The 11353-nt window shown below is 48.7% G+C and overlaps 1 protein-coding gene across 9 annotated transcripts; it reads left to right on the top strand.

The window, feature by feature from the left end:
- Positions 1 to 70: 70 nt before the first annotated feature.
- PLAGL2 (PLAG1 like zinc finger 2) lies at positions 71 to 11086 on the top strand. Of its 9 annotated transcripts, none has more exons than XM_081559586.1 (5): positions 71 to 163; positions 3000 to 3132; positions 5132 to 5191; positions 5323 to 5695; positions 9032 to 11086. In XM_081559586.1, the coding sequence occupies exons 4-5, from the start codon at positions 5436 to 5438 to the stop codon at positions 10260 to 10262; spliced, it is 1491 nt and encodes a 496-aa protein (XP_081415712.1). In that variant the 5' UTR covers positions 71 to 163; positions 3000 to 3132; positions 5132 to 5191; positions 5323 to 5435; the 3' UTR covers positions 10263 to 11086. The 9 variants fall into 9 exon arrangements, with proteins under 9 accessions (XP_081415712.1, XP_081415707.1, XP_081415705.1 ...); XM_081559582.1 differs by having other exon boundaries at positions 90 to 1273; XM_081559587.1 differs by lacking the exon at positions 71 to 163 and adding an exon at positions 2064 to 2132 and having other exon boundaries at positions 2984 to 3132.
- The last annotated feature ends 267 nt before the right edge of the window (positions 11087 to 11353 follow it).

Genomic DNA, 11353 nt, shown 5'->3' with positions numbered 1-11353 from the left:
ACCATAGAGATCCCGCGGCACCGCCCCCTCCACGGCCCGAGCGCTGCTCGCGCGGCTCCCACAATGCACCGCACAATGGCCCGACCGCCGCCACTACCGGGGCCTGAGCGGGCCTGGCGGAGCCCGAGCGCGGCCCGGCCCGCAGCGCGGGGCTCGGAGCGCGGTGAGTGCCGGCGATGACCCCGGGGGACGGCAGGGAGCGGGGCGGGAGGCCGTCTCGCTGCGCCCGCGCGCCGGGCACCCGGAGCGGCAGCGCCCCTCATCGTGGGCCCGTCAGCGCGGTCGCCCACACCCCCGGCCCGAGGCCCCCTCTACGCCAGCCCGGCCCAGATAGGCCCCGGGGTGACCAAAACTCTTCTCGGACCCGATACCTGGGTCTTGGGGACTCGAAGAAACCCTCTGGCCCCCTCCCTGTCGAGACCGGGAGACTCAGCCCTGGAGGTCCTCTACTGCCGACCCCTCCAGGCTCCCTGGAGACCCAGATAACGCGCAGCTGACCTTACCAGGGACCCGGGTCTGGGGGACGCAGATAAGCTGCACCTGCTCCCTCCCCTCAGACACGCCTACCCGGACCCACATAACCCCCTTTACTGTTCCATATAGTCCGCTCCTTCCCCTGTTTCATTTCCCAGAACCACATAACCCTTTTTGAGGCTTCCCTCAAATATTTGGTTCTGGGGAACCCAGATGAGCTCTACCCATAGTTTCCTCCTCGGCGATCCTACTCCCAACCCCTAGACAGCTTCCCCTCGGTACCATTTTGAGACTCTTGAAATTCAGGGAATTCGCCTTTTATCTTAGCCCCTTTAACCCTCCAGCCGGTGTACACCATCCCCAGCCCGTCTCTCTTTCTTTGCGGTGGGTGTGGTGGGGGTCTCTTTGGGATTCAGATAACTCGCCCCTCCCTCCCTCCCTCCCATTCCTGAGACCTCCTCCAGTCTTCTCCCTGAATTTCTGTCCCTTGTCTGGCAGCCGTCCACCCGCAGCCCTCCCCGTCCCGGGGCGTTTCACACCCCCTCCTCCCCGCCACGCAGTATGGTGGTCTAGAAACTGCCCAGGAGCCAAGCTGTCCCCTGCAAATCCTGTCCCAGGCTATAGCCCCGTCTCGGTGGGGAAAATGGACCTGCAAGGTGCAAGATAATGGGATATTGGGTGTGGGGAGTTGGTACTTTAACCTACAAGTGTTTCTGTCTCCTGGCTTGTGTGTTTTCCCACCTGTCTGCCTGGGATTCGGAAAGAGCCTAGCCTGGGGTTTCTAACCCAACCCCCCAAGGTGAGGCCACCGGATTGGGGTGGGGGTCTAATCAGGTTTCCTTTTGGTGAAAATGGGGCTGTTGTGAGTTGCAGCCATTTGCTCAAGACCTCCTTAGGAGTGGGAGTCATGGGGAATCAGACGGAATCGGGAATCAAAAGGACTCCAAAGAGGGTTCATCTACACTGATAGAACTAGCAGCCCGGGAGTAAATCCAACCCCTGTTAATCCTGTTTGATGTCTCTTGGAATGATGCAAGCCATTGAGACTCCCCAGCCTCCCTGTAATTTAATTCTCTCACCGCTGGGGAGTGTGTGTGTGTGTGGCGGGGAGGGGGGGCGGTTGCGAGGCAGTTATACCCATTCCCCCCTTTCTTTCTTGCCCTTCTCCAGCCAGTCAGTATATCTTTCCTTGCCCAGGTCAGGACTTGTTTTTTTTTTTTTTTAATCTCTATTTATAATTTCCCAGTTGCTATTTTGGGTTCTGCTTAGGGGAAGAGTCTGTCCACCCCAAGGAAAGTTCCTGGGTGTGTTTCCTCCTCGGCAGGTGTTGAATTGAGTTCTTCAGATCCCCAAGTAGCTCTTGGGCAGGAGGGATAAAAGCTATTTTAGGGTAGTCACTGAAGTGGAGCTGTTAATCCTCTGTGGGTCTCTAGTTAAGAACACTTAGAGATTAACCCTTTCCTTGCTGCAGGGGGGCTATTTCTTAACAGTTTGGGGGGAGATTTGGGAGAATTCAACTCTGGCAAAGGTGGGAACAAGCAACTCAATACAAAAGCAAAGATAATCGCTGCCTTTTGTTGGGTACTTAGTGCAAGCCAAGCCGAATGCTGAGCCCTTAGCATACCTGACTAAAATAATCCTTAAAACAAGCCTGTGAGGTAAGTATTTTTAGTTTTACAGATGAGGAAACAAGCTAATAATGGAGAAAGAATGCAGTTTCTATAGAGATGATGTAACACCATAAAAACTATAGTTTCATCAGAGGGCAGCAGACATCATGGCACACAGCAGAGGACAGATAGATGAGGGAGTAATCTGCCTCCTTTAAAAGCTTCCAAGAGGGCCATAGAGAATTTTTAACTAGGGAGCGTTAATAATAGAAGAGATTCCTAAACTGAAGGAACTCAGGCCCAGGATATGGTGCTGGAGAAAGATAAAGTAAAGGGGGACTGGCTCCGGGGGATGTGCTGAGGGTTAATTGTGGGGGAAAAGAGGAAGGTTGCATTCTGGGGAGGTATTGGGAAGGGAAGGAAACTCACTCTGAGGCCTGAGAAGTCACATTAAGGGAGGAAAAAAACGTACTACTCAGGCCCTGTGCCGAAAAGGAGACACAATTTAGACCTCAGAGATTGCACTGTTTGTATTCACACATATTATGTCAGACGTTTCAGGAGTGTTGTTTCACTGAATCTTCCATTAGAATATTGGTAGGTAAGGAGAGCTAATCTCTCTTTTAGAAATTGAGGAAACTGAGGTTCAGAGAAACTAACCTACCCGTGGTTCACAGTCAGTAAGTGGCAGCTCTTCTGATAGCAAGTCCAAGGTTCTTTCCACAATACCTCCCTCTTGAGATCAGGCGCCAGAAGGAATCTTAGGATGAAAATATACCGAGTTATACCAGTAAGTGGGAGGGATTGATTGTGTTTGTTTTATGGGAACAGGTTCTGTCAGCTTCTACAGTTGTTAAGGTTAGAGTGTGAGACCAGAAGAACAGCTTTGAAAGAAGCAGGATTTTTTTTTCACAGTTTTGTGGAGAAGAAATCCGAAGAAATAGGCCTTCGGATAATGTGGGAGCGGCCCAGGAATCTTCCTGGATGAGAGGAGTTTGCAGACAAAGGAGAGAGGGAGAAAAACTAGATTTTCTGAAGGATTCCTAAGGTAACAGTAAAGCCAAAGCCCCAATACGTGCAGATCAGAGCAAGCACATGGCTGCTGCCTTCCTTTACTTCTATCAGTGCAACCTCGTGAGCTCTTCTTAGCCGCCACCAGCCTCTTTCCTAGAAGCCCATTACTCACTCTTTCAGTAGCAGCATACTAAACTGCTCTGTCTTGTTTGTGCTTGTTCAGGAGAACAGATGAGGTGGATGTGTGGGAGGTGGGGGACGTACTGTTCTCTTTCTGAGTTTGTGCGGAATTTCCAGGGCTAGGCTTCCCTCTCACGTCAGCCGAGTGATGCGACTCGCTTCCCTCTGGCTGCCATTCCCGGCGTTCCAGAGGCGGAGGTGCCTGATTTCATGTGTGGGGTGGGGGACTTTGAAGGTGGGGGAAATTCCCTCCAAACTAGATTTTCAAATTTGTTCTCGTTCTCTACCCAATTCCAAGCTGCCTAGTAATCACTGGTATTATAAACAGGTAATCCCACCCTTTGGAAGAAGGAGGGACTTAAACAATAAAAGCCCGACGTCAGAGGCCTTTGAGGTTTATCATGAAGTAGGCAAATATACCATGATTCGAAGGCTCAAGTGGGACTCATTTTTAGTGTTAGCACATGAGTCATGCAAAATGCAGCCGCCTTTGTGCAGATCTTTCTAGGCACGTCTCCACTCGTGATGGGAAATTGTTTATCATATTACATTGTAGTGTTTCTTCAACAAGAGGAATGGTTCCTGAACAGGACATAGCTCATGTTAATGATGAGCAAAGCTCTCTCGGGCATGAACCCGCTGATCCCATCATCTCGTTCACAGCCAGCCTGTTGGTTGAATGGTCACTGTGAGCAGCAGGTGCTAATGAGCTGAGCAAGCATTCTTTGGCCCACAGCTAGTCTGTGCAGTTGGAGCCCTCCCCAGATTCTCGTGGACAATCCCCACATACCCGTTTTGCTCCCTTCACATGGAAAAGCCTCATGACCAAATTTTGGCATGAGCTCTTCAAAGGAAATTCCCCTGTTGTAGCAAGTTACATTGAGGTTGGTAACCTGTTTGTGTGATGAGCTTGTTAGTGTGAATGTGGGTCTGCTTTTGAGAATTAATGCCCTTTTTCTTTTCTTCTGAGTTGATGTCAGGAAAGAAGTTGTGTCACCTATGCTCACCTGCTCCCCCACAACCCAGTAGAAAGACTTCAAGATATTGGCTCCCCACTTTGGAACTCAGTTTAAACCAGAACTTCCTGAGCATGTTAGCCTGTAAGAATCCACTTGCATTCAGTGACTTATGTACTCATCTAAAAGAAAGTTGAAAGTCCTTTTCTAGATGCTAGGTGTATGGAGATGAAAGAGATATGATCTGAGCTCTCAAAGTATCTTGAGTTTGGTGGTGGAGTCTGAGTTCTAATGCAAGTATGTTACCTGTTCACAATGGAGACATGCATGTGTTCTATGAGGGTCTGTAGGAAGGGCCGCTCAACACCTTGGTTATTGGACGGACTTTGCTAAAGAAGTGTGGTTTTGGTCCTGAGACCAAGAGACCCAGAGTAGTGGTGGAGGGCAGGATGGGACGAGTACTGGTTTAGTGGAAATGCTGAGTCTGCTGTTGCCTCTTCAAATGAACCTCTTGATGTTGATGCACTGCTGAGAAACACATCTGGCGCAGAGGCTGACTCTCCAGGGTGTAAATTTCCTAAGGAAAGGCTTCTTTCTCTTCTGATGCCTTTTGGGCATTTTATTGCTCCTTAGCACCTCCACGAGGAGGAGAATTGTAGAAAGTGAGGAGGAGGTAGGGTGAAGAGGAGGAGGAGGTGCTGCTGTCTAAATTTAGTGGAAAGGATGTAAAAGTGAAGTTAGAAGGGAAAGGGAGTTTAGGGCTCTTACTTTCTCTTATTATCCCGTTTCCTATTAGCCTAGGTGGTACTAGTAATAACAGTTACCATGTAGCACTTACTAGGTGCCCAGCCTTCTGCTGAATGCTTTATATTTATTATCTCATTTAACCCTCAAAAGGTCCTTATGATGTGGGAGATTATTAAGCCCATGTTGTAAATGAGGAAACAGCTCAGGGAAGTAAGTAATTGGCTAGAAGTCACATGGCTTCAAAGTGGAAGGGCTGGGATGGAACTGGGGCTCTGTCTGCCTCCAGAGCCCATGTTTTCATGGTATTGGGCTCCCTAACACCAGGTGTTCTGATGTTTCAGGTGAAGAGATTGTTTTCTGAAGGCTGCGTTGGAGGCTGTGACAGAGCACAGAGCCCTGTGGAGCTGATGGGGAGGCTTTCTCAATAACATGGCCCTTCGCCATTAGCCTTGCCATGACCACATTTTTCACCAGCGTCCCCCACTGGATTCAAGATGCAAAGCAGGAGGAGGAAGTGGGCTGGAAATTAGTGCCCAGGCCTCGGGGCCGAGAGGCGGAGAGTCAAGTGAAGTGCCAATGTGAAATCTCGGGGACACCCTTCTCAAATGGGGAGAAGCTGAGGCCTCACAGCCTCCCCCATCCAGAGCAGAGACCGTATAACTGCCCTCAGCTGCACTGTGGCAAGGCTTTTGCCTCCAAGTACAAGCTGTATAGGTAGGTGATGCTTCCATACCTCTTCCTGCCCTGAGGTTCCCAGGGATAAAGCTAGAGAGACTCCACTGAGTGTGGGGCTTTATCTGTGGCAGAAGAGTAGAGGTTAATTTGTCCCATAAATGTATCCTAAACGTCAACCATTTGAGGTCACTCATTGAAAAATCATGGTGGTATTTTTTCTTCAAATACTAGACTCTGATGGGTACAATATCAGATAGCCATGGACAGATTAGATTGAGTTTTGTTTTTTTTTCCAATACAGGCTTACCTCATTTTATTGCACTTCACAGATACTACATTTTTTTTTACAAATTGAAGTTTTGTGTCAATTTTCAGTCAAGAAAGTTGGCCCAGTTTTCCAGCTTTCCAACAGTGTTTGCTCACTTCATGTCTCTGTGAAGCACTTTGGTAATTCTCACAGTATTTCAAACCCTCCACCATCAAAAAGATTACAGCTTGCTGAAGGCTCAGATGATGACTAGCACTTTTTAGCAATAAGATATTTTTTTTCTTTTTTTTTAAATAATTTTTTTAAAAGGTGATATGGACTGTTCTTTTAAAGTCTTTATTGAATTTGTTACAACATTGCCTCTGCTCTTTTATGGTTTGGTTTTTTGGCTGAGAGGCTCACGGATTTGTAGCTCCCAATCAAACCTGCACCCCCTACATTGGAAGGTGAAGCCCTAACCACTGGACCACCAGGGAAGTCCCCAGTAAAGTATTTTTAATTAAATATATACATTGTTTTTTTAGCTGTAATGCTATTGCACACTTAATAGGCCACAGTATAGTATAAACATAACTTTTATATGCACTAGGAAACCAAAAAATTCATGTGACTCCTATTACTGTAACGTTCGCTTTATTGCAATGGGCTGGCACCTGCAATATCTCCAAGGTATGCCTGTGCTACTTTCCCTACCTGTGTCAGGTAATGGTGAAAATATTAGCCCCAAATTAGGCATCAGCCTTAGAAGTTTAGAAAGAAAAGGAGACCCTATAGTCCAATCTGTAAATTGTAAAGTGCAGGCTCAGAGTGGTGAAGTTAACTTACCCAAGGTTGTATTGCTCACATGATTACTTGTGTCTCTGTAGAGTCCCTGATGTCCTCTGGGTTAGAAGATTTCCTGAAACTTGTAAGCTCAAGAACCCCTTTCTAAAGTGAAATGGAATGTGAAAGCCCTGATGTAAAGCAGATATGACAGAGCAGCTTTGAAGGGAGCAGGGCCTGCTCAGAAGTAATTTTGATTTTATCCTTGCCTTTCCATCAGAGGACCATGAATGTGCCCTTTACCAGTGATGCAGACTGCCTGATGCACAGTCATTCATCCCTTGACTATCATTTATTGATCTCCTGTCACACACCAGGCAGCGTTCAGTCTTAGGAACAGACAGTTCCTATCAGTGAGCCAGATAGATGCAGGGGTGGGGGGTGCTGACCCTCCTTGAGTTTACTGTCTTAATAGCAGGGACCGACAGCACACGAGTAGATACGTGAACAAGATGACCACAGAAAGCCTGTAGTTCCTTCTCTGGAAAACAGTTGATAGGAAGGAACTAAAACAGGTAACAGGGTTGTATGTGACCAGGATGGCCCTCGTGACAGTTCTTTGGTCCTCAGGAATGCCTCGGTTCTGTGTGCTCCTGTGTCTTAGGTGGATATCAGTTGGGGGTGTCCTCGTAGACTTTCCTAGTGGCAGTCTGAGTGTCAGTGGGAGGCTCCAGGAAAGGTCCTGGGCCAGGAGACAGGAGCCTTGACTCCACCCGGAGTCACCGTAGAATTTTAGGCAAATTACTAAACCTCATTGGGCCTTAGTTTTCTCACCTTCAAAATGAGGGAAATAGACTGTGGATCACTCAGCATCTTCCTCTCATATGTTACCATGCCACTTATGTCACAGGAGATTAATAGTAACCTTTACAGGTGTGAGCACTCACAAGAACATGAGGGTAATGGGTGTGATTGATACCTTCCAGGTAGAAAGAATCACTGGGTGCTGTGCTAGAGACAGCAGTGGCATATCTAAGTGAATCCAGGTCTTGAGACGGTCTGGGTTTAAATGCATTGTCTGCCACTTACTGACTGGTGGGTGGGGCTGTACTGTGCGTCAGCTTCTTATGTGGAACACAGGGTTAATGACACAGCTCACATAGGGCTTGTAAACGATGAGACCTCAAAGTTTTGCTGAGTTGATTCTGAATACCATGGAGCTCTGGATTGTAGTTCCTGGATTCAGAGCTGGTTTCCAGCCAGATAGGAGCAGAAGCAGGTAAACCAAGGGGCACTGAGGTCCCATATCACAAACACATCTTTTGAAATGTTTAAATGCTTTACATGGCAAACAGTTTAAATGGTACAAATGGACATGCAGTGAAAAATAAATTGTCACACTTGAAGCCACTGTTCTCCTCAAAGGCAACCATTGGGGTCAGTTCTTTGTGTATCCCTCTTGAGACATTCAAACATGTATTCCCTTCCTTTTTTATTTTCACAGAGGATTGTGTTACATACACCATACTGAACTTCCTCTTTTGACTTGGCTCGCTGTTTCTTGGGAGATTGTTCCAGATCAGGAAGTTTAGATATATTTCATTTTCCCTTTATTGTGTCATTTAAATTTTTATAAATACACTTTTTGTTGCAAAGGAAATACATTCACGTAATTCAAAATTCAAAAGGTATACAATGAAAATTCTTCATCACACCCAGAAAAGCTGCCCTTTCTTCTCCCCATGGGCAGCCAATGTTAGTTTCTTGTGTATCCTTTCAGAAATATTTTAAGCTCATATGAGCAAACATGCATAAATTTTCTCTCTTTTCCAATGCATGGTACCATTCCATAGGCACTGTTCTGTCTCATAGCTTTTTCCCACTTTATCTAGGAGCTTATTACCTGTTGTATATATAAAGCTGTCATTATTTTTAAAAGTTAAGGTGGGAATTCTCTGTTGGTCCAGTAGTTAGGACTTCATGCTTTCACTGCTGTGGGGCTGGGTTCCATCCCTGGTCAGGGAACTAAGATCCCACATGCTGCACAGCCAAAAAAAAAAAAGTTGAGTCATTTTTATGGAGAATTACTTATTGAGCCAGTTCCCTACTGATGGACATTTAGATTGTTCCTGATATTTTTGCTACTGAAATCAATGCTGCAGAGAATAGCAGCACGTGGTTTTGCAGATGGTAGAGGATAGAATGTAGTTGGCATGGTATTCCATCCCGTCGCATGCCTCTACCACAGTTTTTGTGTCTAGCTGCCTGTGAGTGCACAACTCCGTTGTCTAACCAGCCCTTATGATCTCCTTTCTTTCTCCTCTGTCCTCCATCCCTGCCTGCAGGCACATGGCCACCCACTCAGCCCAGAAACCCCACCAGTGCATGTACTGTGATAAGATGTTTCACCGCAAGGATCATCTGCGGAACCACCTGCAGACCCATGACCCCAACAAGGAGGCCCTCCACTGTTCTGAGTGTGGTAAGAATTATAATACGAAGCTGGGCTACCGGCGCCACCTGGCCATGCATGCCGCCAGCAGTGGTGACCTCAGCTGCAAGGTGTGCCTGCAGACCTTCGAGAGTACCCAGGCCCTGCTGGAGCACCTGAAGGCCCACTCACGCCGGGTAGCAGGTGGTGCCAAGGAGAAGAAGCACCCCTGTGACCACTGTGACCGGCGGTTCTATACTCGTAAGGATGTGCGGCGGCACCTGGTGGTCCACACAGGCCGGAAGGACTTCCTGTGCCAGTACTGTGCCCAGCGATTCGGCCGCAAAGACCACCTGACACGTCATGTCAAGAAGAGCCACTCACAAGAGCTGCTCAAGATCAAGACAGAGCCAGTGGACATGTTAGGCCTACTCAGCTGCAGCTCCACAGTCAACGTGAAGGAGGAGCTGAGCCCCGTGCTGTGCATGGCCTCTCGGGACGTGATGGGGGCCAAGGCCTTCCCTGGCATGTTGCCCATGGGCATGTATGGTGCCCACATCCCTACCATGCCCAGTGCGGGCGTGCCACACTCCCTGGTGCACAACACGCTGCCCATGGGCATGAGCTACCCTCTGGAATCCTCACCTATCTCTTCCCCAGCTCAGCTTCCTCCAAAATACCAGCTTGGATCTACCTCATACTTGCCCGACAAATTGCCCAAAGTGGAGGTGGATAGTTTTCTGGCGGAACCTCCTGGAAGCCTGTCTCTCTCATCCGCTGAACCCCAGCCCACCTCACCTCAGCCGGCGGCAGCTGCGGCCCTCCTAGATGAAGCACTGCTCACCAAGAGCCCCGCCAACCTCTCTGAGGCTCTCTGCGCTGCTAATGTGGACTTCTCCCACTTACTGGGCTTTCTTCCTCTCAACCTGCCCCCATGTAACCCACCTGGGGCCACAGGAGGCCTGGTCATGGGCTACTCCCAGGCTGAGGCTCAGCCCCTGCTCACCACTTTGCAAGCTCAGCCTCAAGATTCCCCAGGAGCTGGGGGACCGCTGAACTTTGGGCCACTGCACTCCTTGCCACCTGTGTTCACCTCTGGCCTGAGCACCACGACCCTGCCTCGTTTCCACCAGGCATTCCAGTAGCCGCAAGGAGGCCCTTAGCTCAGTCCTGGCTCTGTCACAGAGCCTCAGTACCTATCCCATCTGCATCCCCCATGAAGGCAGCTGAGCTTTCAGAGCTGGGTTCAAAAAGAAACAATTCCAGTATCTGTATGGAGCACTTGGTTTGGGGGCTTAAGCTCCAGGATTAGTTCCAGGAGGAATCTTTTGAGCCCCAATCCCATGAAAAGATGTCATACAATAGGACTTCAGGTATTTTTACTTTTTTTTTTTTTAAATCTGAATCGGGAGCCACACCTAGCCTTCTCCCTCTCCAAAGCATCGGAACCTTCTCTTTGAAGAAGGGAGAGGTCTCTTGAAGACACAGAGGGTTTTACTTCGGATGACCTCGAGAGAAGTAGCCCAAGAAGCCTGTCTTCTGGTCCCAGCCTGCAGACCCCACAGCAGTTGGTCAGGCCCTCCTGCAGAGGGTCCATCGCCTGCTTCCAGTCAACAGGCAGGAGGGAAGGCCTCTGCCTGTGGTTCCCCATTACCTCCATCCCTCCTGTCCTGACGCCTCCATTTTCAGTCAGTGTTTTCCAGCCAACGGTACCGTTTACACAGTCGCTTCAGACACATCATTTCACCTCCCTTGCTGAGCTGTTAGCCTTAGAATGATTGCAGTGAACATTGTTTACACACCGTGAATCCATTCCCACCAGTCCATTCCAGTTGGCACCAGCCAGAACCACTTGGTACCTGGTGTTAACTGGAGCCCTGTTTACAAGGCGGAGTCGGGTCCCGACTTCTCTTCATTTGAGGTCACATTTTTCCCCTGTGGGGAAATAAACTGACTTTGGACTGCTTCAGTCTCTGCCATCTTCCATGACTGTGTCTGTTCTTGCCTTCCTTGGCAGAGTCCACAGGAGACAGGCAAGAAGATTGGAGCAGTTTTCTCACAGGTCTGCAATTCTGTTTTTCTTCAAGTACATCATGACCCCCTCTTCCTCCTTTTGAACTGGAGAGAGGGAAAGAAATGAAAGGCATGCCCACTTCCACTCCCCCTGCCCCCCTGTTCCTTAATCCCTACCCTGAATATCATGAGTTGTTATTGGTCTTGGAAGGGGGGATCCAGG

Source organism: Giraffa tippelskirchi, chromosome 13 (genome assembly GCF_054371585.1).
Source record: "Giraffa tippelskirchi isolate mGirTip1 chromosome 13, T2T-mGirTip1v1.2.pri, whole genome shotgun sequence".
NCBI lineage: Eukaryota > Metazoa > Chordata > Mammalia > Artiodactyla > Giraffidae > Giraffa > Giraffa tippelskirchi.
Note: the sequence above shows the minus strand (reverse complement) of the source record. Positions and strands in the feature narration are given on the sequence as shown.